The sequence below is a fragment of the Carlito syrichta genome, unplaced genomic scaffold (genome assembly GCF_000164805.1).
Source record: "Carlito syrichta isolate Samal-C Ts95f unplaced genomic scaffold, Tarsius_syrichta-2.0.1 Scaffold126511, whole genome shotgun sequence".
NCBI lineage: Eukaryota > Metazoa > Chordata > Mammalia > Primates > Tarsiidae > Carlito > Carlito syrichta.
The window spans coordinates 239,126-265,468 of NW_007070607.1; the positions used below are offsets into that span (position 1 = coordinate 239,126).

The following is a 26,343-nucleotide window of genomic DNA, read 5'->3' on the forward strand; positions in this document are numbered from 1 at the left end:
CCCAGGCGGGTCTCGAACCCGCGGGCTCAGGCAATTCACTCACCTCAGCCTCCCAAAGGCGCGGGATTACAAGCTGAGCCACCGAGCCCGGCTTGATTTTCTTAAATATCATAATCCTCCATACATCCTGAAAACAAATACATGGCAACCTCATCACTCCAGAGCAAAGTAATAACAAAAAGATATGTGAACAGCCATCATTGATATTGCAAAGTTATAGTTCTGAGCCTTTTCAAACAAACTTTGAAGTCTCTACAAGTCAAATAACAATGCTTCAGAGTCCTAATTAACATTTTGCATTGTACCATCCGTTCCCCCCACTCCACTCCATGCACCAGGTACTCTCCCATGATATCTTTTTAAATTTCATTTCTTAGTCTTTATTATCTTAATTTTTTTTTTAGTAGAAACAAGGTTTCGGCTGGGCACAATGGCTCACCTGTGATCTCAGGACTTTGGGAGGCTGAAGCAAGAGGACTGCCTGAGCCCGGGGGTTTGAGACCATCCTGGGCAACTTGGTGAGATATCGACTCTACCAAAAAAAATCACACAAACCAAGCATGATGGCGTGTATCTGTATTTCCAGCTACTTGGAAGGCTGAGGCAGAAGGATCACCTGAGCCCAGCAGGTCAAGGCTGCAGTGGCCGTGAGTGGGCCACTGCACTCCAGTCTGGGTGACAAGAGTGAGACTCCAACTCAAAAAAAAAGAAAGAAAGAAAGAAAGAAACGGAGTTTCAACTATGTTCAGGCTCAGGCTATGTGCTCCATGACAGCTGGGACCAAAGCCGTCACCCTAACTCCCTGGGCAAAGCAACTGGTTCGGATTCAGAGCCTGATAAATACCCACTGAGTGAACCAATCAATGTGTGAGCATAATTATTCATTGTTGATGTGCTTCCTTGACAGGACATATTAGGAGCTCAGTCTTGGTGCCTGGGCTCCCTCTCCCTTCATGACAGCTAAGTAGGAAACGTTCCACCCATCCACATGCTTCTACTCAGGCTGCTGAAGACCCCACAGAGGTCCATCTGGGCACTGGCTCCAAGGTGGGACCAAGGAACCACTGTAGAGCCAGGCCTCTGGCCAGAGTACACTTTCCCTTCAACTTACCTTTTTTTCCTACCTTTTTTTTGAGTCAGGGTCTCTCTCTGTCAGCGAGGCTGGAATGCAGTGGCACAATCATGGCTCATCACAGTCTCAACCTCCTAAGCTCAGACAATCCTTCCACTTCATCCTCCCAAGTAGCTGGGAATACAGGCTAACACCACCATGCCCAGCTAACATTTTGTAGAGATGGGGTCTTCTTATGTTGCCTAGGCTGACCTCTAACTCCTGAGCTGAAGCTATCTTCCCACCTTGGCCTCCCAAAGTGCTGGGATAATAGGCATGAGCCACCCTGTCAGCTTCCTGTTTCTCGCTCTTGTCTATTTCCCCAGTAGCCTTCTTCATTGTCTGGGGAGACTCATTGTTTTTCTAAAGCTCTGTTTGGACTTCTGCCTTCTTAGCCTGCTTTAGAGTGGTATTCTTTCTCACTCCCCCCCCCCATCTTTTGACCTTGAAAATGGCACAGAGTCTGTGAAGGCTCTTACTAAAAGTAGTTATTGCTGGTCAAAGGCAAACCACAAGGAGGAGGGTCTCTCCTGGGCCTGCCTTCTCCCAGGTGGTTGGTCACTCGCGTCCATCTGGTGATTAGAAAGTGGTGCTTCAGAGCTGGGCGGCCATCAGTGCACAAAGCAGCCAGCCCTGGGACCCCTGCAGCCCACACTCGGATACACTCACAAAGCTCCATGTCACTCAGTTTCCACTGAGTTTTTAAAAGAGCAAACTCAGATTTAGCTCACTGGCAGTCACAGCGCAATCCAGGTCTCAGTGCCAAGATGGGACTAAAAGGAACGTGAATAAGCCTCAACGTGAGGTTCATCTAGAACCTGCTGCCCTCCGGCTCTGAGAACACGCTTTGTCAGCAGACACACGACTTAGAACAGTTATTTCTCTTTTAGACGTGGCGCCAAAAGACTTGTCCGCTGGCATTTAATCTCAAATTTAGCAAGAGTAAAATTCCCTCTCAATTGTAATATTTTATTTCTAGCCCAGTTCTAAACATTCCCCTATCTGGTATGCCCTTTCTTTCTGCACAGATAGGAAAACACACAAACAAGCAAATGTATGAAATAAAGCAAAATTTGTTGTTGCATAGGAAACCACCAACTGTTGAGATCCAAAAATTAACTCATCAAAATAAAAAACACAGGTGGGGAGAGAGCAGGGCTGTGGTACTGTAAAAGAGTCAATGGGAGTCTTTCATTTCCTATCAAATACATTATTAGTCCCTTGGTAATAAAATTATGATATGTGTGCAATATATATGCATGTATGTGTACATATGAGAGACCCCTCCAAAACACTATTTATTTATAAATAATTCTGCATTTATTCTTACAAGTTTAAACTTCAATCGCCATCAAAGCATTCTCCATTTGATGCAATACACCTATTGAGATGTCTTTTCCACTGCTCAAAACAGTTTTTGAACTTGTCAATTTGGATGCCTTTTAGTACTTCTGTTGTTTTTTTGTTTCACCTCTTCCATGTCAGTGAAAGCTTCCCTTTGAGGACTTTTTTCATCCAGGAAAACAAAAAGAGTCACTCTGGGTGAGATCAGGTGAATAGGGAGGGTGGGGCATGGGGATCTTGCCATTTTTGGTCAAAAACTGCTGAACGCTCAGCATGATGCGAGCTGGTGCACTCGTACATCACCCATCATGAAATGGGCAAATGTGTTGAAAGAATCTCCAAAAAAAATTCCACTGAAGCCGAACACAGCCTCTCACAACAATGCTATCTCATACACTAATACCAGTGGGTTCCTAGAACAGTTACCTAGCGGGGAAGCTTGTACTACAAGGGACCTGCCCTCCAAAAATTAACTCCAATTTTTTTGGGGTCCCTTTCAAATATTAGATAGACTATATATATATCCTATATATAGTGTGTGTATATATATATATATATATATATATTCTATATTATATTTACATTCCCCTTATCTGTATATCCTTTTTAACCAGTAAAACATTCTTAGAAAAAAAGTGTTTCGTTTACATCATAATCCGTTAGTTCAAAATATTTATAATCAACAACTAATCACTATTTAATTGTGATGTCACATTTCATTAAAGCAACCCCTATCACATTTCTGCCAAAACTCTAATAGTTTTCAGTCTCTACAGTAATCAGGACCCCTAGATATGAACAGCAGGTGTAAAACAACTTCTCAATATATTCTCTTCTACAAGTAATTATTTAAAATGTCTATTCTGTGCAAAACTTTGTGCAGAGGACCAGTAGGAATGCTTAGGCGCCAGGAGAAAAGGAAAAGTCCTGCTTTCAGAAATCTTAAAGCATCATGAAGAGGATACATGGCATACTACAATACCAGTAGATCAACCCATCATCTCAAAACCAAGACTGACGTTTACATTTCTCTCGAAATATTTTCTTAACCAGTTTATTAATCCATACCCCACTGGAGGCACTTCTATAAATGTCATCTTCAAGTACTTGTCTCATGTTACATAAAAACTTGTTTCATTGTTCAATTAAATGCCAACATAATGTTGATATACAAAAGAACCCATAAGAAAATAAAAACTACCAAACTAAAGAGAAAAGTAGCTTTTAAGAGCACCTTTACAACTGATTATTATCACCACACACACAAATGTGTCCCAGATGCCCATTACTGAAGGGGATGCTTGGCTTTAATACAATGACAAAAATATCTTTTGTGCCCTTGTTCCTACAGAGTGACCAGTTTCTTTGGAAATAAAATTGCCAGTGACACCTTTCCTTGTCTAATAATTTTCCTTCTATTTCTTCATATCCAAATTCCAATGACCCCAGTTAGAATTCCAGTGAAGATATCTAACTGATTCACACAAACTTCTGTGTTAACAGCAGTAGGGCCAAAATGAAGACTTTCAATATGGGCACAGTTATGCTCACATTTCACAGGAAATAACTGCCTGCTTCCTTTTACATATTTCAACTCCCCCCTTCCCTTCTTAGAGTTAAATATTAATACAAACATTGGTACAATTAATGTATTACATACGGGAGCCCAAATGATCACATTTTCAAAGATAAGAGCTGTGATTATAAAAAAAGAAAAAAGTTTTGAAATATCAAAATTAGTCCAGTGGTCTGATATTTCACCTTTAGAAATGCTCAACAAGACTTCAACATTCAAACAGTTCAGTAGCTTAGATTTTCAACAACTATCAGTTCAGCAAGTCTCTAGTATTCAAACAATTTTTAAAACGTTCACTGGCTTAGATTTTCAACAACTATCAGGGAAGTTAAAAGCAGACAACAAAAAAAATTTCAAGTAGGTTTTACACTGTGTATGGGGAAACACTTTTAAAAACACGTTTCTGCCTATCACTTTCTCACTCAAGAAAAACACTTATCTGCATACATTTTTTTAAGAGTATATTATTTTTCTCTCTTCAGTTAGTTCATACCAAAGAAAACTAAGTTTCCTGAAATTAAGGGATGACATTCTTAATTTTCTAAAAAATTTTAGTTAACTTCTCTTTAAGTGAGTCATAATATTTTTTTAAAAGATAAGTAGTCAATGAGACAGACTCGAGAAAAAGTCACTACATTTATATCACTATTACCTTTTGCCTGGTCCAAAGTCTTCCTCTTCAGGCATTGCTGCCCCTTGAAAATAACCACGGTGGCAACAGCTGAAGTGCCCGCTTCCCACAGCTGAGGCCACACAGTCGTTTCTTTTCCACCCTAGTCCCGAGTACCAGGAGGCAGTTAAAGCCCCCAGCAGTGAAGTCCTTCCTTCCTGAAGAAAAGCACTCCTCCCTCACTCAGAAAGCTGGTATTTACAAACTTCCAGAGCGCCTGCCTGCCTGCCTTGAATGAAGCTAGGAGCAGGGTTATTATGACAGCCCCCTTCTAAAAATAAATAGGTCACCTCTTAGTCCCAGCACCGTGACAGGCAGCTGGGAACAGGCACTGCCCAAATGCCCAGCAGTCTCTCTCCAGTCGTGTGAGAAGGTGTCCCTGCCCAGCTAGTCACCTTCATTGGATGATATCACCTAGGCCTGTTTGCCCTTTCTCTTTCCTTTTTTTTTTTTCTGGCATGACCAGACACCCACTGAAAAGTGGAGTGGCCACAGGGATGTTGAAACTTCACCCTGGGCTATCAAATCTCCTCCTCTGAGTCACAGGAGGGAGTTGGACAGCAAAAAGCAAAACGTGCTGTACCCCAGAGGTACCTGGTAGCCACTCAGCAGAGAGATCCCTTCTCAAAAAAAGTTCAAAACAAAGGCATTTCCCAATCGGGTTTTGAGGGATACTGTTTTGCAAGAAAATCTTCCCTTGGGTCTTCCGGATTTCTCAACTCAGAATAAGCATGCACATGCATGTTGGATCTGTGTGTTCCTGAGAGCAGAACGCTTTCTTCCCCAGGACTTCCCTGTCATCAGAGAAGCCTGACACTTGCACAGGGCGGGCTGTGGGTCTGGGTGTTTTCATAGCTCAGCTGCTCACTGCAGAGGATTTATCAATCACCAGCTACCCCTATTTGCTGACTTTTTAAAAAGAGTATGACAAAAATCACTTCAAATTTTGCCTTCAAAAAAAGCAGGAGAAATATAGCTAAGATTCCTTTAGGAATATACCCTGAAAGTTTTGGATAAAAACTTGAAACTACATTTTCTTTCCTAAATGGAAATGTTAGAGAAAGGCAAAACACATGATCTAGTTATTAAGAAACAATATTCTTTTAAAAGCGTGTGTGTTGTTATCATGTTATAGCTAATCCTAGCAAGGTATCTATATTTAATACTTTGCCTTTTCTATTTCTCAAAGTGATTTCATTAAAAAAGTGAAATGTCATAACAAATAATATAGTAATCTGTTTTCTCTTGGATAGGGTTAGCTACTTTGTGATGTACAAATGTCACAATTAGAAACAATTCCCTTTGTCTCCTTTTATTTTAGAGATGGGGTCTCACTCTGTCACTGAGGCTGGCATACAGTAGCGCAAACACAAACCACCTGCCCACACTAGGCTGAGTGTTCAGCAGTTTTTGAGCAAAAATGGCATGAGCCCCACGCCCCACCCTCCCTAGTCACTCGCTCTTACCCCAAGCGACATTTTTCCCCCCAGATGAAAAAAAGTACTCCACAGGAAATGTTTCACCAATGTGGAAGAGGTGAAACACAAAACAGCAGAAGCACTAAAAGGCATCCAAATTGATGAGTTCTAAAACTGTTTTGAGCAGTTGGAAAAAGCGTCTCGATGGGTGTACTACATCCAACAGAGCGTACTTTGAAGGTAACTGAAGTTTAAACGTGTAAGAATAAATACACAATTTTTTAACAAACAAATTCCTGGGTTTTTTGGGTCCCCCTCATATTTTACGTTGACTGACAACTGTGATTGCACTTTCTACCTTTTTGCTCTACTCTCCTCTGCCTCTGAGTTTCCTTTTTCACTAAGTTTTTTCCAGAATTCCAAACCTATACACCCTGTCCTGTAGCTTCTCACTAGCTCATAAGAACTGACGCTGGCATCCCTTCACACTCAACATGCAGTGATGCTAAGTTGGTAGTTTGAAGCCAGCCACGTTGGCAGCATTAAGGCCATGGAAACCGGCAAATGGACTGCCTAACCCCTGGCCCACCCTGAGCCAGTTGTTAAAGATGTATCCGCACACCACTGACTACCAGACGTCTTAACCTGGAAGTCCCACAAGGACCTTCAAAAACACAAGTCCAAAGAGCCTAAAAAACACAAGTCCAAAGAGCCTACCATCTCTCTGAAAACTGCTCCTTCCTTATCCTTGTCAATTTTCTCTTAAAGAAAGGTAATAAGCACCTCAGGTCACGCTCAATCCCATTATCCTGATGTGGTATCTCCATAGTACTCCATAGTACATAGTCAATATCTCAACTCATCTTAATTGTTTATGTTTGCTCACATGCCAGCCATCTGAATCCCTCCCTCCCACTGGAATTGAAGGCAGGGAAGGTCTTGTTCCTTATTGCATCCCAGCAATTGAACAAAGTATGGCAGAGCTAGCTCCTAAAATAGAGCATACTAGTATTATTAGGCAATATTATTAGTTAATATTAACTACTTGGTAAGTGAAGAAATGGTCAACTGAGGCAGAAACATGGACGTTAGATTCAACTCTTCCCTCTCTTTCGCCACACAAAGAAGACTCACTAAAATTCCCTAAGTCTAATGTAGTCTGAGCTACATTTTTAATCCACCCTTGAGACTCCATGCTGTGGTTATCGTCTTAGTTCAACTTGTCATCATCTTTTGCCTAAGTTAGAGGCAGTCACATATTTTGGATCAAGCAAGCCTAGCAGCCCACACCCCCCAAATATTGTGTGGTTATCACTTAAATGCATATATATTTATACTGTACATATATTACTTGTGAGTTTACTATGTACTTCATAAGTCATACACACAAAATTTTAAATCTAAAGATAAAATAAATATAAGCATTCTTTATAACGGCAAAAAAATGAAAACAATTTTGAAGTCCATCAGTAAGAGGCTTATTAAATTATGGTCCAAAAAAATCCTATGTCGCAGCTAGGGTCAGTGGCTCAGCCTGTAATCCCAGCACTTTGGGAGGCCAAGGTGAGTGGATTGCCTGAGCCCACAGGTTCGAGACCCACCCGGGCACCTTGGCGAGACCTCATCTCTACAATAAATAAAAAAAAAAACTAGCCGGGCGTGGTAGCACGCTCCTATAGTTCTGGCTACTTGGAAGGCTGAGGAGGAAGGATCGCCGGAGTCCAGCAGGTCAAGGCTGTGGTAGCCGGGAGCATGCCAATGCACTCCAGTCTGGACGACAGAATGAGACTCCAACACACACACACACACACACACACACACACACACACACACACACACCCACACACACACGAAATTCTATGTTGCTGCTAAAAAGGATGAGATTGTTATGGAAGTCCTCCCTGAGAGAGATAGAGAAAAAGAGAAAGAGAGACAAGAAAGCAACATGAATAGTGTACCACTGATGTGAAAATATATGTTTCCATATTGCCGAAAATATCTAGAAAGATATGAACCAAGAAGGCAAGGCAAACGAGGAAAACAAGTAAATGAGGAGGAGGGGGAAGGAGAAGGGGAGGAAGGGCAGGGAGGGGATAGAGGGAAGGAGGGGCGGAGAGAAGGCAGAGAGGAAAAAAGTATGCAAGGGACCCACACAGACATGTTCGCTACGGTTTTCTTCTCTGGCTCAGGGAAATAATTAGTATTTTCCATTTTATCCTTTTACCTGTTTGTAGTTTTTACTTTTCAGCAACAAATACCGATTGCTCGGATAATATGAAAAAAGTGCTTTTAAAACATTTTAAACGGAATGGGGAAGGACACTTTCAGGGTTCCCTGTCCCTAAAGGAAAGAAACCTCCACCATTTGCTTAGGACACAGCCTTCAGGACCATGACCCCAGCTTCAGAATTTTTGCTCAAGTCAGAGCCATAACAGTCCCTGCCTTTGAGAAGTTGGCCATTCAGCTGAAGACAGGAGTTGGCTGAAAGAACAAGAGACAGAAAACTGAAGCAAACCCTCCATGCACTGACTCAAGAGTATGAGAATCCTTTTTCTCCACCTTCCATACCTCTCCAAAGACTTCCCATGTTGCCAATTCAGAATTCGCTTCCCATGAAAATTCAGAGTATATATCATATGCTTTGAGGAAAGGTATGGAACTGCTATCAAACTCAGTATATTTCTGAGACGAGATGGAATAGGACACTTTTCTCCTTAGATCCAACCAGAAAAGTAAACAAAAACTGAAGGATCAAATGAGCATATATGCACATGGTGTAAACGATGCCATTCGATGATGGCAATCTGATGAACATCACCACTTAAGCCACGCCCCTGAGTGAGAGGGGGTGGCCTCCCTTCCTTGCTTTCTGGTTCTTGAAATCATATTAAGACTAGTCCTACAGCAGTGACTTTCACAGCAATATAAGCTTTCTTTCCTCAAGTGCTGTGTTATACTAAACCTTAATACGTAAAGGACACAACCAAACTGGCAAGTTACTCAGGTGTAAGTGGGGGCAGGGCACTGAAACATGGCCTCAATCCCCCCAAAGGTCGCCCCTGCCCCAGGTCCCTGGAAACCCAGTGTTGCTCAAGGTACAGTTGGAAACAGTGGCCTGGATCATCTGAATACCCAGCAGGAGGGAGCGGGAAGCTTTTTCTCGGTTTATTTTCATAACAATAAGATCAGACTTAACCCAGTTACCCATTTTATCTTTTTATCTCTTTTCAAGCTTAGCACATGGAAGATTTTCCTCAAAGTTCTTTTCATCCCACAATAGCCAGCACACTCCCACCAACGCACTGAGCCTCTGAAGTTCCCCTTGCTCTGGAGCCCTCTTGTTGATCTTCATTCTTTTTCTAGAAATATCACTGTAGTCATCCTATTTCCCAGTATGCTTGGGACAGTCCCCAGCTGCACTTTTTCTGGTATAACTATTTTTTGTTAAGCCAAGGTCTCTCTCTGTCACCCAGGCTGGAGTGCAGCGGCACAATCACGGTTCACTGTGGCCTCAACCTCCTGGGCTCAGGTGATCCTTCCATCTCGGCCTCCCGAGAAGCTGAGACTATAGATGTGTACCACCACGATCAGCTGATTTTTGTGTGTGTGTGTTTTGTAGCAAGACAGGGTCTCACTTTGTTGCTCAGGCTGGTCTCAAGCGCCTAGGCTCAAGCAATCCTCTTCCCTCAGTCTTCCAAAGAACTGGGATTACAGGCATGAGCCATCAAGCCTGGCCTTGATATAACTATCAACAGGCCCCTTCCACTGTCCTCCATGTCTGTGCCATGAACTGTAGGGTAACCCAACCTATCGCCATTTTCTTACCCCTAATTGTCAGAACGTTCATTTTGTTCATTAGTGCTGGACTGTCACATCTTGACTGTCTCCTCATTTGTTATGGTCTTGGTTGGACCCAACAACTGGAGCCACATCTCTGCCACAGACCATTTCGTCTGGCCAGTGAGGGCCTCTCACGCCTTTCCTATCCAGCCCATGCCGTGCCAACTGCCTGATTCTATTATGGGTAGAACTGTGCCTCCCCAAAGGATATGGGACAGAGCAGAGTGCAGCCACCCAAGGGATGCCTGGTGGAAGTGAGGGCCAGGAGTGGGGGACATGGGCTTGCAGAAGATACTGAGGGAGGAGGGTGTGAGGAAAGACAGAAATATGGAAGGAGAGTCAGAGCCTCCAAGGACAGTGTCCTGCCCAGCTATATTCTGCCATGCTGGTCTCCGCAGTGGTGTATTTTACATCCTGAATTTCTAGTTGAATATGTTTCTAATAAAAGTTCATTACAAGGCTGGGCATGGTGGCTTACGCCTATAATCCCAGCACTTTGAGAGGCTGAGGTGAGAGGATTGCCTGAGCTCACGGGTTCAAGACCAGCCTGGACAACTTGGCAAGATCTCATCTCTACAACAAATAAAAAATTAGCCAGGCATGGTAGCACACTCCTGTAGTTCCAGCTACTTGGAAGGCTGAGGCAGAAGGATTGCCTGAGCCCAGCAGGTCGAGGCTGCTGTGGCCATGAGCATGCCACTGCCCACCAGCCTAGGCAATAGAGTGAGACTTCAACTCAAAAAAAAAAAAAAAGTTCATTACATAGTGCTAATTTTTAAGTTGTGAGATTTAGGAGTTAATGATCACTTGAATACATGATGTAAAGTATAAAGTCCACCATAACCTATCTGCCTCTTGCTCAGGGGTTCACTTCAGGAAGGGTGACGTGATGGCTGGTTCAGAAGAAGAGGTGGAAATTCAGAGCACAGGAGTAGCCCAGGGGGACACAGAGAAGAAGAGGAGGCAGCTTGGTGACAGCTTAAAGAAAGGGAGAGAGAAGACCGCACGAAAACAGGACTGGTGTTCAGACCTCACGCCTCCCAACACCCAAAGCCTCTGACTTGTTTTTGTTGTGTCCTGCGTTGACTGAGACCCATTTCGTTGCACTAAACATGGTGTCTACAGACTCCGGTTTGTGACTCCCTCTCAGAGGATCTGCTGGTTGTCTAAAACTGGTTTTGTTCCTACTTACTTTTTCATTCCTTCTCTCCTTAAAACAGGGTGGCCAAACTTTTGGCTTCCCCGAGCTGCATAGAGGAAAGAGGAATCTATGAGTTGTACATAAATTACATAATATAATTAGTGTATATACATGACAAGACTTTTAAAATATTTTTATTATAAAGTTTAGAAAAATGAGAACAATTATATTATAAAGTTTAGAAAAATGAGAACAATATAAAATGAGTGGAAATTTGACCTTTTTTGTAAAAACTAATCTGTCAAGGTCTGGTTCGGTGGAAGAGGTCGCAATTCTTAGTGAGTTCTCAAGGAGTTCATCAGAAATGTTTGTTTGAATTTTGCTCTTCGTGTGTTTCATAATCAAAACAGCTGCTCAAATGTAGTGCTGACAAAAAGTGATGTCCTAAGAAAGGCATGGTTGTGAACTTCAAAAATGGGACTACACATGGGGACACAAAAAATAAATGCTAGAAAACACGATGTTAGAAGAGTTTGTGGGGCTGCATTACTAGCTGGCTGTCCTAGGCCGCATGTGGCCTGGGGCCATGGATTGGACACTACTGCCTTAAAGCATAGTTGCTATGCCTCTGACAGCAAACCAATTTCTCTTTATCTCTCCTCCTTCCCATCTTTCCCGCATCCATAGAACTCCTTTCCTCCAAAAAACTTCTACAAAACTCCCACAGACTTTAAACACTTACAGAAACCAAATTCCCTAGGGACGCCAATATTGCTGGGTGATTCCAGCTGCCCTCCACAGAACAACACTGTTCCTGAACATTCTCCCTGCCTGCTATCTTATGTAAAGCTCTCTTCTGACTAATCAGCTATAAACTCAACACAAAATAAAATAAAGTAAAGCTCTCTTTGGTTTTTTATTTTATGTTTAAAGAAACTTTATTCAGATAAACAGAAAAAAGGAAACAAAGAATATATGGGGGAAATGGAAAACAAATAGTAAAATAATAAGTTTACATCAAACTATATCCATAAATACAGCTGTAAATCTTTAAACATCCTAATTTAAAAGGCAGAGATGGTAAAGTATCAATATTGGCTCATCAATTGCACTGTTGACTGAAACATGTTCCCCTGAAAATGTATATGCTGAAAGCCTAACCCTCAACATGACTGTATCTGGAGACAGAGTATCTAGGTTACGATAGGGTCTTAAGGTTAAATGTGATCATAAGGGTAGTGTCCCAATCTGACAGGCTTGTGGTCTCATAAGAAGAGAAAGAAAAATCTCTTTCTCTCCATCCCACTCCAAACAGACATACACTGAGGAGAGGCCATCTAAGGGCATTGTAAAAAGGTGGCCATTAGCAAACTGGGAAGAGCAAAGAGTTTTTGCAAACCAGAAACTAAATCAGCTAGACACAATTATGAGAAATAAACGTTTGTTGTTTAGATCAGTCAGTCTATGGTATTTTGCTATGGCAGCCTAAGCAAACTAAGGAAAATCGTAACAAATGCACTACACTAATGTAAGGTGTTAACGAGAGGGAAAGCTTCGGTGGGGACAGTAAGGGTGGACCCTTTGTACTTTCCACTCAATTTTTCTTTAAACTTAAAACTGCTCAAAAAAATCAAGTCTATTTATTTTGAAAAAGGTAAAGATTGTCTGACTGGTTAGAGAAGCAAGATTCATTATACAGACACCTATAAGAAATGCAACTGAATATAAAGACACAAAAGTGTCGAAAGTAAAAGGACAGAAAAAAATATATCAAGTGAACACTTTAAAACAGAACTAGAACACCACCTGAGGTAAAGAAAGTCAATTAATAATGACAGAGGGTTCATCTATCACGAGGACATAAATCTTAAATGAATAAAGCTCTCTTCTAAGGCTACATAGATGTGTATTTCAGAGCGAAGTTCCTTGACAGAGAATCTTTGGTTCCAAGAAATTCAGAACAAAAGTCATAGCACTACAGAACTCTGGCACGTCTCACTGCTCTTAGCAAACATAAGGAAGTGGAAATTTTCTAAGTCCACAGGCATGGAGACAGAGGTCTTTGTAAATGGTAAAGACAACAGTGACACATGGCTCAAAACAAACCTTATCTCTTGAGTTTAAAAACACAATGCCACATGGGGCAGTGACATAGAACCTTCTGTTTAACTACGGGTTATATAATACTTTTGTTACTGTGTTGATCTTCCTTATTACATTTTGTTTCTGTCAGCATTAATTTCTTTTCATTCCTTGAATAGCAACTGATAAGATGTTTCTTGGGCTAAACATTTACCCGGTTGTTTGGGAAGAAGCCAGATAGAAAGGCAGATTTTCAGTTCCACAGTCTTGTAATTCTATCAGGATTTCCTTAGTCACTTGGAGGGTGTGGGTCAGGTGACTAGAACGCCTTCTCTGGTGACCCTTCACCATGTGCCATCTGGCAACGCTGTGGTCTTGGCTGGGTGAGCTCCACCTGCTGACCCAGCCTTTGACAGGGATGAGAGCGCTCTTCAGACAGGGACAGAACTCCTCCTCCAGGCAATGGACTGGGGGAAGCAGCTCCCCCGCCAATATCCTACAGCCTCCAGGCATTTTCGAAGAGGAGCCAGAAGCATTTGTTACAAGAGAGATGGGCTCCCTGCTGATCCCCTAAGTAGGAAAAAGAGGGCCTTGACTTCAGAGACCTCATTACTGTTTCTTAGGAAGGGCAGATGCCTCCAATAATCTGATGGGCTGTTATTTTTTTATTGCCCCAGTCACCATCTGGAGATAAGTCTTGTTTCTGAGAGGCAAGGCTTATCAGGTCTCCTCTTGGAAACATGTTCATATCCTTGAGGCTGCCTCAAATGATGCAGCAACTTGAAGGTGTCCCATAAGTGGCCTCATTTCTATCAGGATAAGGGCAAAATGCATTTGATAACTAGGAAAAGTAATGAGCTTTAAACATCAAAGATGAAAATAATAAATATGGGGGACACCAATAAGGGAGAAGCAAGAAGGGAGTTAAGGTTCAGAAATGACCTGTTGAGTACAATGCTATCTGGAGAATGGGCCGCTTAGAACCCAATCCCCACCCCCTACATAATACATCTATGCACTTGCACACCCCCAGATCTAAAAAATGAAATGAAATGAAAAGAGTTGAGTCTGAGAAGAGAAGCTGGACCCAGGAAGATCTCAAAGTGTTAATCCCTACCTATCTTCTATCTCCATAGTCATTCCTCACGATGGGTTCTTCTGGCACCCAGTTATTCCCTCCGACAAGCATACAGACACTTGTTTTAATAATTTTTGAAATAATACTGAGTTTACAGAAGAGTTGCAAAGATGGTACAGAAAGGTCCTGTATTCCCCTCACCCAGTCTTCCCCATGTTACTATCTTACAAGATCACGGTGCTTTTGTGAAAATTAAAAACCGACACTGGAACAGTACTATAAACTAAACTCCAGACTTTCTTTGTACTTCGCAAGTTTTTTTCCACTGACATCTTTTTCCTTCCAGGATCCTACCCAGGGCACCATGCTGCATTCAATCACGGTGTCTACTTCGTCTCTGTGGTTTATGAGAGTTGCTCAGTCTTTCCTTGGTTCTCATGACCTTGAGGAGTATTTTGCAGAGATCCCTCCGTTTGGATCTGTCTGATGTCTCTCTCTTGATTAGGCTCATTGATGAGTTGGAGAAGAACACCACAAACGTCCTTCTTATCACATCACATCAGAGGGGCTCACAATGTCTACATATCACTGGTGATGTTGACTTGATCACTTAGAAAAAAGCAGTGTTTGCCAGGTTTGCCCACTGTGAAGTTATTACCGCCCCCCTTCATATACTCTAGTCTTTGAAAGCAAGTCACTAGATTCAATCTGCACTCAGAGAGGGGAGAGCCCCGCAAAGGACTCAACTCTGTCCCATGAGCGGAGGCATATCGACATATGGTACTTGGAATTCTTTCATTAGGAGATTTGTGTCTCTCCCTCTCCCATTTACTTATTCAAGCATTTATTTATATCGGTAAGAACTCGTGTATCCACCTTATACTTTGGGTGATAATCCATTGCTATGTTTTTTTTGTGGCTCCAAGTCTTCCAGCTACCAACTTTTTTGCCTCCTCTCTCTATCAACTTCTCCTCCACCCCCCCGGGCGATCTGGTGGGGCACCACTTTGCCTCAGCACCCCACTCTGCCCTCTCAGCAGGGCGCCCCTCAGCTTGCCCAACCCTGCCCCCGCTCTCTCCAGCTGAGAACACCCAGTCTCCTCCCAAGATGATCTCACTCCCTTCCTACTCGGTGTGAACACCAGCCAACAGGCAGCACCACCATAGTTGTATCCAGAAGTTTGAGGCAGGCCCACCTGGCTGGGCAACAGGTGTCTGTGTTCCATCTCCAGGAACCCAACAAGACAGGCCACACGTGTCCTCGTGCTGATGCTGCTGCGAGTGTCTCCAAAACAGTGAGCTGTGAGCCACTTCCAACGTGTTCCTGTGAAAGCCATTTTCCCCTCACTTTGATAAAATTTCCAAGACTGAAACCAACGCCCTTCAGCGCATGCCATGAGTCCCTACCTTTCATGTTTCTTTCCTATTTTGAGTATTAGAGGAAGTCCAGGGTTTAAAAATAGCAAGGAGACTTGGCTTCTCTACATGCACCTACTTTTAGAATCAAACCATGGCAACGTCTCACACACACAGTTCATCATACGTGGTTCACGGTCGATTCACACTGCCAGACGCTTATGTAGAACCAATGTAAATCTTTCTCTGCCAAACTTGATTTTGTATTATTTGTTTATTTATTTGTTTATTTATTTAATTTTTATTTTACAGATGTGGGAACTGAGTACCACACTGTGTCCGAAGCTACATGAGAGGCCAGGAAACATGTGTTCCACACCGTCTGTGCATGGATGTGCGAGTGAGGATGTCCTGTTTGCACATGTCCTCGAGAATGACTGGGTCCCCTTCGCCCCATGACAGTGCAGTTGGCCTCATGGGAGGGGACAGATAAGGAGTCCCTACCAACAACAGGAAACAACTGTTCCTGTGTTCTTCACAATTACAAACTCTATAGGCAAAAACGAGGCCCTCTTGGGCAAGTCAGCTGAGAAACAGACTTAAACAGATGAGACGGTGCCTTCTTCTGCCCCACCGGGAAGTTCCAGCCACGGCCCGGCAGCAATTTAGGCAAAACTGAGGAATAAAGACTGAGCAAACACTGGGTTCCCAGATGAATTAGTCAGGAGTCTTCAGGAAAACAGAACCAGGAGGACGCATATTCAGAGAGATTTATTTTAAGGATTAAGTCTGCAGGGTAGGCCAACAGGCTGGAAATTCCAGCAGAAGCTGCCATCTTGATTAGAAGGCGGTCTGAAGACAGAATTCCTTCCCTCTTCGGGGACCCCCGTCCATGTTCTTAAGGCCTTCAATGAACTGGAGGAGACCCATCCACATGATGAGTGGTAACCTGTTTCACTCAACAGTCTGCTGCTTTAACCATATTAATCATATCCAAATAGACCATTTGCATCTAAAATGGTGATGGACCAAACGACTGGGCACCATCACCTGGCTAAGCTGACACATACATTTAACCATCAGACACTAGGGAAATCTGACACTCACGAAGAGCAATCTCTGTGGGTATCAAATGGCCCGAGGAGATGCTGTAGAAAAAATATCGTGCTTCCAAGAAGAATCAACCCATCTTGATCTGAGCAGACAAGCAAACCTCAAGCCTCGGTTGTTCATTCATCACATACTCCCTGGGGCACAGTCTGGGCCATCCCACATGACGAACAAGTCACAGGACCAGCTCTGGGGAGTGTCAACTGCCTCGGGTAGGAGAAGGGGCTTCAGCAGGACGGCTTAGAGACCCCATTCTCAAAGGCTCCCTCATGCAGCACCTGAGAAAGTGTGGGCCCAAGAAGAGATGCCCCAGGAATAACCAAAAAGGCCTCGCATTAGGAGTGAAATGGCAAATTCTGGAAAAAGGGTCTGGAAGCTAATAAGACAGTAGAAGACACTGACAGGAGACGAGGCACGTCCAAGATGTTTCATTTGTTTAACAAACACATGTCAGTTATTGTGAGTCAGACACTGTTCTAACATTTCTACATATATGAATCTATTTCATTGCCAATTTCATCTCTGTAAGGAGGGGACTGTTATTACCCCATGGTGGGTTCTGTGATCTACTGGGAGGTCCCTCTTCAGGAATGAAGGACTTACTCCTCCAGCCACGGGGATGCTGCATGGATGCCTCACACATGGCAGTCCTCTTGGGGTACTATCTTCACTGAACAAAGCTCCTCCCCCATGGTCTCTTTCTAGGGTGAGCCAGTGACTGATCAGTACAGGGCTGCAAAAAAGACTGGCTCCCTCGTCCCTGGGGCAACTCTGCACAGGATTGGTCAAGGCCTTCGTTGGGACGGCATCGCGGTTCAGCTTCTCCCTCTGTTTCTCCCTCTGTCCGCTACTGCTTCCTCTTCCTCCCCTCACCGATGGTGATCCCAAGAATGCTCCCCATAGAACATATTCATCTTCAACTCAGAATCTGCCTCCTGGGAAACCAGGGATGGGGACCAAGCACGCAGTCCCTTGGCCAAGGTCACAGAGCTGGTAAGTGAGGAACTCAGATTTGAACCTCGGTCATCTGGCTCCAGGGTGGAGCTCTAAATCACCAAATCCACTTCTCCTCCAGGTCACGTTGGACAGAGTTTTGTAGGGCTGTGTGCAACTGAGATTTCGCCGTACACATCTGAATACAAGGCAAAGATTTTCTGCTTTGCTTTGTTTTACCCAAAATTATCCCTCAAAAAAAAAAAAGGATGTGGCCACATGTTTGTGATCTTACAAACTCTGTCACATACCAAGGCTATATATTCAATTTTCTTTCTTTCTTTCTTTCTTTTTTTTTTGTGTAGAGACACAGTCTCACTACGTTGCCCAGGCTGCTCTAAAACTCTTGGGCTCAAGCAATCCTCCCGCCTCATCTTCCCAAGGTACAGGGATTACAGGTGTGGGCCACCACTCCTGGCCTTCAATTTATTTTGAATAGAAAAGTACTAGGGAAGAAAGAATGGCTTAAATGACATCAATGCTAGTTTGATGTCATAAGACCTGAAATAATTGTTGAAAATAAGAACAATAATAATAATTTTTAAAAGAGAAGAAAAAGAAATGTATACAGATTTCATAATTACTTGTGGGGGTGTGACCTCACAATTGAAAAGACTAATTGTCATTTTAAATAGTTTGTTCTATTTTTCTTTCATTCTGCTTGCAAAAGTTTCTTCAAAAGTCATACAGTACACGGTTGTGTGATAAAGCCAGATCAAAACAGTTGTTCATAGCTTAGTACAATTTCCACTGATTCTAATCTTTTAATGGGCTCTATCATAAATTAGCAGTGAAGACAATTTGTTCTAGAAAACGTTAGGCTCAAAAAGTGGCCCTAGTTTCAGTAAAACCAGCATAAAGAGAGAACAGGAAAAGCAGCATTTTTAAATGATTCCATTATGTAAATAAGATATAATTGTCATGTATATTAACATAACTAAATTAGCAGACAGTGATTTTACAGAGATTACAGTTAATATGAGTAGAAAATGTGACTCTTTTACTTTATATTCCTGGAAGCCTGTATCGTCAAGGTAACCAAAAGCTTTATCTGGGCTTTAGCGATGGAAAGGGATGGTCACCTCATGTTCAAGGTCACCCTGTGTTGAGCATATATTGCATCTGTATGAAACAGAAGTCACCAAAATAATCGCTCTGGATGGTATATGGGGACTAGAATCTTCGGGGTCAGGAGAAGTAGCAGGGGTCCAGGGAGGGGTAAGGTCCAGCCCAGAACCGAGATGAGGGTAAGGGGTATCTGGGAAGGGAATGGAGTCAAGAAGGTTTCCTGATGGATGGAACGTAGGCAGTAAGGAAGGCAGTAAGGAACTAGGTGAAGTCCAATGTAACTTCGAGCCACTCGCCTGAACACCATGCAGTCCTTCAAAGCACACTTTATGAGAACATCTGATGGCATGGGATACATGACATACTAAGTCGGGCCTGGAAGACTTTCTGTAAAGGGTCAGGTAGTATTTTCAGCTCTGAAGGCCACATGGTGTGTCACATAGGCTCAGTGTTGCTGTTGTAGCATGAAAGTACCATCAACAATAAGAAGAAAAATGAGTGTGGGTCATAGCTGGCCAGCTCCTATCGTACACGCACACAGACACACACACAGACACACACACACACACACACACATATACACACCAACCAGGTTAGAAAAAAATATATTACCTATGTTGACATTGACTTTGAAAAAAATCTTAGCAGGGAGCAGTGGCTCATGCCTCTAATCTCAACACTTTGGGAGGCTGAGGCAGGAGGACTGCTTGAGCCCAGGAGTTCGAGGCCAACCTGGGCACCAAGGCGAGACTTTGTCTCTACAAAAAAAATAAAAGAAATTAGCCAGGCTTGGTGACACGCACCTATAGTCCCAGCTACTTGGGAGGATGAGGCAGAAGGATCGCCTGAGTCCAGGAGGTCAAGGCTGCAGTAAGCTGTGATTGTGCCACTATACTCCAGCCTGGGTGACAGAGTGAGATTCTGACTCAAAAAATAAAAATAAAAACATTTAAAAATCTAGAAAGAACTGTCTGAATCAATAATAACAATGCTATCTCTATGATTCTTATTTTCTTTTAAGTATTTTCAAAATTTCCCCTTTATGTATTACTTTTTTAGTCAAATAAAATCTACAAATAAAAAATTAAGTCTGGAAGTCTGTCTTTAAAAATCTACAAATGCAAACCAGGTCTGGGATTCTATGTTTTGGTGTCCTGTCCTCGATGATACTTTTTTATTGAGACTATTTAATATAAAGATACTTCTAAGACAGGCCATCAGCAAATAATTTCTAACCAGGTAGTTGACAAAAAAAAAAAAAAATAGTAAGTTAACTGCATTTCCTAAAGCTAGAGAGTGTGTGTGAGGTTTGGGGAAAGTTGTTTTTGACTGCATTGGCTACATCTCTGGAAAAGATTGCATCTTGAATTAGCAGCTTGACTGTTTGCTGTCCTGATAAATATTGTGTTGCTAGGACTGAAACTGTTCTGCCATGTGGGTCACCCTGTCGTATAATTAGCTTCTTATCATATCAGGTGCAAATCAAACCAGCAGCACTTGCTGTTAACGTGGTAATTTAACAAATCAGAAACACTGTTTTCTCATGTCAACATCTGATTTAATAATATCACCATCCCATCGAAGACACAGTGGGTTATCTGGCATCACGGTTCCACAGCGAGCTAAGTTCCTAGCTCCCCAGCTAGTGTGGTTCATCTTTTCACATACTTAATTGCATTATTGCATGTTTTGTCCATCCCACCTGACACAGAATGGGGCAGAGAGTGAAATGTAACCCTTGGTGTCCATTTGGTGCATAAATACTGTGCTCAGACGCTCCCATTTGGGTCCATCCTGCGTGGTCAGGTTCATTTTCAGTCTGTTGCAATCAGCAGCAATTCAAGTCCAAGCAAAGCCTCATGGAGCTTGACTTAACTCCCAAGAGCTGCACCCCTGCTCTGGAAGTCATTCCGCATGGTCCTCACCGCCCAGGAGGCCAGGGCAGCAATAAGGCTCCACTACCCCCTCTTCATTCTTAGGCCTTCTCCTCCTTTCCCAGATATTGATCCAAATAAACTCCCTGCACGTTCATTTCCACTGGACAGTCCACTAGGCCTCTGGTCAGTTTCCAAGTCGCACCTACTTCTCAATGTGATTGTCACTCTTTGCCTGAACAGTCAACCACTCAAGAGCAGTGTCTCTGGCATCTAGTCCTCTCACTGTGCTGGGCATAGGCTTCCAGGGGCATCTGCCAAGTGACTCCTGGAGCCAGCCTGCCTAGGTTCTGGGGCTGGATCTACCACCTACTGGCTGTGTGATCTTGGGCAAGTTACTTAACCTCTCTGAGTCTGTTTCTCATCAGTAAACAGAGGATAATAATAATACTTCATATAATTGTTGTGGAGATTTAATACATATGTAAATATATGGAAAGTAGATTAAGTATATGGTTGGATTGGATTAAGAATATAACCATATTCAAAACACTGAGAACAGTGTCTGGCATGTTGACTGCTTTTAAAAACCCCCAAAAGATAGAGAGTCAGTCTCACAATTTACTTGTTGTTTTCTCCAAGCAAAGCCTCATGGAGCTTGACCTGTGTCCAAAGAACTGTGCCCCTAACTCTAGACATCATTCCACACAATGGTCTATTTTTTTTTAAAGATGTGGGGTACAATTCAGGGTTAGGTATACAAATGTTCATTATGCAGGTGCCCTTGTTGATGAGGTATGCCCCCCACTCTCCTAGCAGTTTCCCACTACTGCCAATCTCTCCCCCGCCCTCTCACAATGTTCTGTTCTTTTCTGACTTTCATAAAGATTTCAACATAAGAAATGAATGAATGAATAAATGAATGAATGGGATGTGGGTGAGCAGGAGAGAGGGAAGGAGGAAGGGAGAAAACTTTCTTAGATTTCCTATTCTTTCATGATCAGTCCCTTACTACTGTTCAGATCACCCCTCGATGAGACATAATAATAGTAGCAGCTAAAATGTACTTACTAAGCACCCCATCCTTTGTGTTAATTGCTTTATATAACCCTTATAATGTCTCAAGGACGGTGTTACCCCATTTCACAGATAAAGAGACTGAGGCAGAGAGCAGTAAAGTGTGTCTCTTGCCCAGGGTCACAGAGTTTGTGAACAGCCGCGCCAGGGCTATGTTTCTTCTCTTGAATCACTCCTTGATCACAGCACAGTTCTAGACTCGTCATAGATGCGTATTAATGACACTGTTTGGTGAAACGACTAAACCATTTAACAACTGTTTATTGTTGCCAACTGTAGGCTGGGCACTGGGAAGGCAAAGATAAGAGACGGTCCCTGACATCACCAAATTTAAGTCTGGTGGGGAACGCAGACAAATCAACAAGCAATCATAAAGCGACGCGACACAGGCTGTTAGACAGGAAAGTCCATAATGACCAGGAAACCCACAAAATCAGCACAGGAGGCAGACTTGGGAATCTGGAGGCCAGCAGGAAAGGCCTCCCAGGGAGGGGAGGTTCCACTGATGTTAAAGGTTGTGCTCAGCTTGGGAGGGGAAGAATTCCAGATAGAAGCAACAAGTCTGAGGACCTATGAAGGGAGGTGGTTAGACAGAGATGCGGTAGACAGAGATGGGGGGGGGCAGGAGACTCCACCCACCAAGCACTAAACAGGAGTTTCCTCTGATAAACAGGGCTGTGGCCGTCCCTGAGTCTGGCTTCACTTTCACAGCACACACGGTGAGCAAACTAATTTAGGGGCTTCCTTTCACTGCAAGCCTCCTCTACACCAGGATGAGTTGGGAGACCATCCATGACGGGCCAGACCAGACAGGGCTGTGTCCACCTGTCAGGGTGCTTCATTGCTGGGAGGTAGGAAATGGCCCCATGATTTCCTTGGCCTTGAGACTTTCCTTAAAGGATAGACACAGGAAAGCGCACTTGGAGATTAAACTGCAGTTCCTGACATCCAGTGGAGACCCAGTGGCATCACATTTTACTAGCTTGCTTGTGACTCACCTCTGTGGAGGTTGGGACATGGCACACGGTTTTCTAGAATTTCAGAGGTCTCATCTTCACTCACTTGCTAGTGTTCAAAAGCGTTCTCTGTTCGCTTTTGCCTCTTTTTGTTACCTCGTGCCAGGCATCCATGCAGACAAGAAAGGGAAAGAGTGATACTTAGATGTCATATGAATTTTTATAAAACATGCCTCTCTTATCTGCATATTTCTGAAGAAACTTTCACCATTCCCCGTGCATGTAGATAACTGTGAATTCTCCACATGAAATTATAGTGTGAGTGTCCACCATGTAAATAAGTCTTGGGAGAATAATCTGAACTCCTTGGTTGCTTATTTAGTATCTTTGTTTTATTAGCTGTTAGAATTCACAGAACACAGCTCACGAAAAAAGACATCAGTGGAAAGCCAAACAATAAACAACAATTTTGAAGACAGATCAGTTAGAAGAATTATTTCACGCCACAAAATAAATGTGGGGTGAAATAGAATTATTTCACCCCACAAAATAAATCCCAACAAGAGTGCAGAAACGAATGTATGCAACATGCTAGGTGAAGTCACTGCATGTGACACTTTGGAAAGATCTGAAGAAAATGTGTTCTTCTTGGATTCTAGACTTAAGAGTTAAAGAGATTTTGCAAAGGACTGAAATGCATACTGTAGCAACTGGTAAGATGAACGCAAAAGTCTTCTTTTTTTTGAGAAAGCAGGATTTATTGAGAGGACAGAAAAGCTCCCACTGTGGGAGGGGGCCCAAAGGGGTTGACCCGAAGGGGTTGCCCTGAACGTGAAAGTCTTAATGATCTAAGATTCTCTTAACGGCTTAGCCTAAGAGCTAATCACTATGCCCATTATTTCCTATCTCCCAGGAGAAATGCTGAATGTCAAGTGAGGAGGATGTCACTTGAAATGCCGAATGTCAAGTGAGGAGGATGTCAAGGAGTTAGAATGTCCAAAGGTCCACCAAACTAGAGGTCTCAAGGCCTAAGCCTTTCTCAGCTGAGGCTCAGGAATGAAGAACTTTCTATGGGAACAGCAGATGTCCCTCAGGGAGCCCCAAGGTGACTGTGGTGAGAATTCACACCCGCATGGGTTCTAGAACTTGAGTGAACCACAGTTCCTGCCAGGGTTCCTGGTGGCAAAGAAGACTGTCTTACTCTGGCTGGTTCAGGCAGAAAAGAAATGCACTAGAGGGTCTTTAGAAGGCCAGAGAACCAGGTCACAAACGCTACCTAAATCACACCACAGACCTGTTCTACCAGCAAAGCCGGTGGAAACACCTGGTACAGCTCATAGAAGGCTAGAACCTTATCCACTGCTATTTTGGAAAAATATGGTATTGACCACCATCTTTGCCAACCAATCCCTGTAAGGCTGCTTCTTTTATGATTAACTTTTAATGCAAAGTCTGGCAAGAACACATCTGGTTGGTGGTGTCTTGGGTCATGTGCTTACATCTTAGCCTCAAGGGAGGCTGGGAAGCGAGTTAGACTTCCATTCTAGAAAGACATGGACTCTTAAGTAAGAGCATTCCTCCATTACGTGGGAAAGTCCTTCAAAAGGTCTGGGCAGCCAAAAAGAATAATGCATAATCCACCAGTTTATACTAATGAACATTTTACCAAAAAAAACCCTAGCACCAGAGTATGTCCCAAGTAGCTAAGACTTTGATTATATGTGAGAGCCACACTGTCTACACACACTTTAAGAACTGAGATACCAGTGACCCACTGATTGGAGCAGTGTGAACAGATCAGAAGGGGGACCCTCCCGCAAGGTTATCACCCTGAGACGCAGGGTGCTTCGCGCCGGTCCAGTCTCGCTGAGGACGTATAGAGCGGTTGGAGAGGAGAGATTACCGTGCTTATTTCAGCAGACATTGTCAAGGCCAAGGCAGTCATGTGATAATGTGTGAATGAATCAGAGGGGGTAGCCTGGGTATTTCTGTCTTCACATCAACATTCACACTTCAAGTCTAGCCAGCTGCCATCTTCTTTTTCTGAGTTTTCACCAACTGCTTTTCCCATGTGACTCACAACCTCTAGCTTATCAATTTGAGTGAAGTCCCCTCAGAACCACCCCTCCTACCAGAAATCGCTTCATTGTCAATCTAGCCCTGCCAAATTTCTGAGAGGAAACATCCCTGTGACCATTTTTCTACCTCCGTAACTAATGATCACATTCATGGGAGCCAGCTCACTCATTCATTCAGCAAATATTTTTACTGAACATTTATTAAGGCCTGAGGTAGGCCCCGGAGATCCAGGGGTGGATAAGAGAGACACGCTCTCCGCCTCATGGAACCTGAGGGTAGCAGAGAAGCTGGACATAAAAGAAGTAAAGACTCAGGCTGGTGCAGTAGCTCACATCTGTAATCCTGGCACTTTGGGAGGCCAAGACAGGAGGATCACTTGAGGTCAGGAGTTCACGACCAGTCTGTGCAACATAGAGAGACCCTGACTTTATTAAAAAATTTAAAAATAAGCCAGGTGTGGTGGCACACACCTGTAGTGCCAGCAACTCAGGAGGCTGAGACTGGAGGATTGCTTAAGCTCAGAAGTTTGAGGCTGCAGTGGGCTAGAACCTTGCCTGGACAACAGAGTGAAAACTTGTCTTTAAATAAAACAAAAACAAGCCGGGCTCGTTAGCTCAGCTCCCACGCTTTGGGAGGCCGAGGTGAGCAGATTGCCTGAGCCCGCGGGTTTGAGACCCATCTGGGCAACTTGGTGAGACCTCATCTCTACAATAAATCAAAAATTAGCCGGGCATGGTAGCGCGCGCCTGTAGTTCCAGCTACTTGGAAGGTTGAGGCGGAAGGATAGCCGGAGCCCAGCAGGTGGAGGCTGCGGTGGCCGGGAGCGTGTCACTGCACTCCAGTCTGGGCAATGGAGTGAGACTCCAACTCAAAAAATTAAATAAAATGAAAAAACAAAAAAAGAAGAAAAAGTAGTGAAGACACAGATAAATCAATGAAGACACACTTTGTTAGGAGTAATGAGAGGCTGCCGTGAAAAGCTAGAATCTTATTCAAGTAGATTTCCAACCAGAATGCCATTTCCCTTTCTTCCTTGCTCTCTCTCAAATAGGGTTATATTTTATATTGTATAAATATACAAACATGGTTTCAGTTGGCTTGCTCCCAGGCTGTTTGGTTGGGTCACTCCGTGCAAGATCTGAGTGTTCTCCTTGATCTCAGCAATGCCAAGTGCAGAGAGAGACCTTCGCAGTGGGAGTTAAAGCCAGACCATGCACTGGCCCTGGGTCAGCAGAAGGGTCACCTGCCCTGGGCACCTGCCTGAACACATCACACATGAACACACAAAGCAAGAATCTGCTTGATCTCCTTGAAAGTCACCTTCCCCTCCTGTCCCAAGGAGGTAAGCTCCCACCCACGTCACTTCTCTTGCTCGGTACGGACATCCCAGCACAGGCTTATCCAACCGTTGCCCAGGACAGCTAGCAACGTGATCCCACAAAATCTTTTAACATCACATGTTCTTTAGCATTTATTTTCTTCATGAAGAAACTTTTCTTTGAAGTTCACAACCATGCCTTTTTCGTGACATTGCTTTTTGGCAGCACATACATTTGTGAGCTGCTGTTTT

The 26,343-nt window shown here is 43.4% G+C and overlaps 1 protein-coding gene across 2 annotated transcripts in view; it reads right to left on the bottom strand.

The window, feature by feature from the left end:
• The window catches only part of RETREG1 (reticulophagy regulator 1), a 109,009-nt gene that overhangs the window by 40,423 nt on the left and 42,243 nt on the right, over positions 1-26,343 (bottom strand). The window contains exon 1 of one of the 2 annotated variants that reach the window (XM_021707854.1): positions 4,684-5,107. The exons of the other annotated variant lie outside the window; for it this stretch is intronic. Within the exon in view, the coding sequence (XP_021563529.1) occupies positions 4,684-4,718 (35 nt within the window). The 5' untranslated portion in view covers positions 4,719-5,107. Of the gene's footprint in view, positions 1-4,683; positions 5,108-26,343 lie in introns of those variants that run through there. 2 annotated transcript variants of the gene reach the window in all.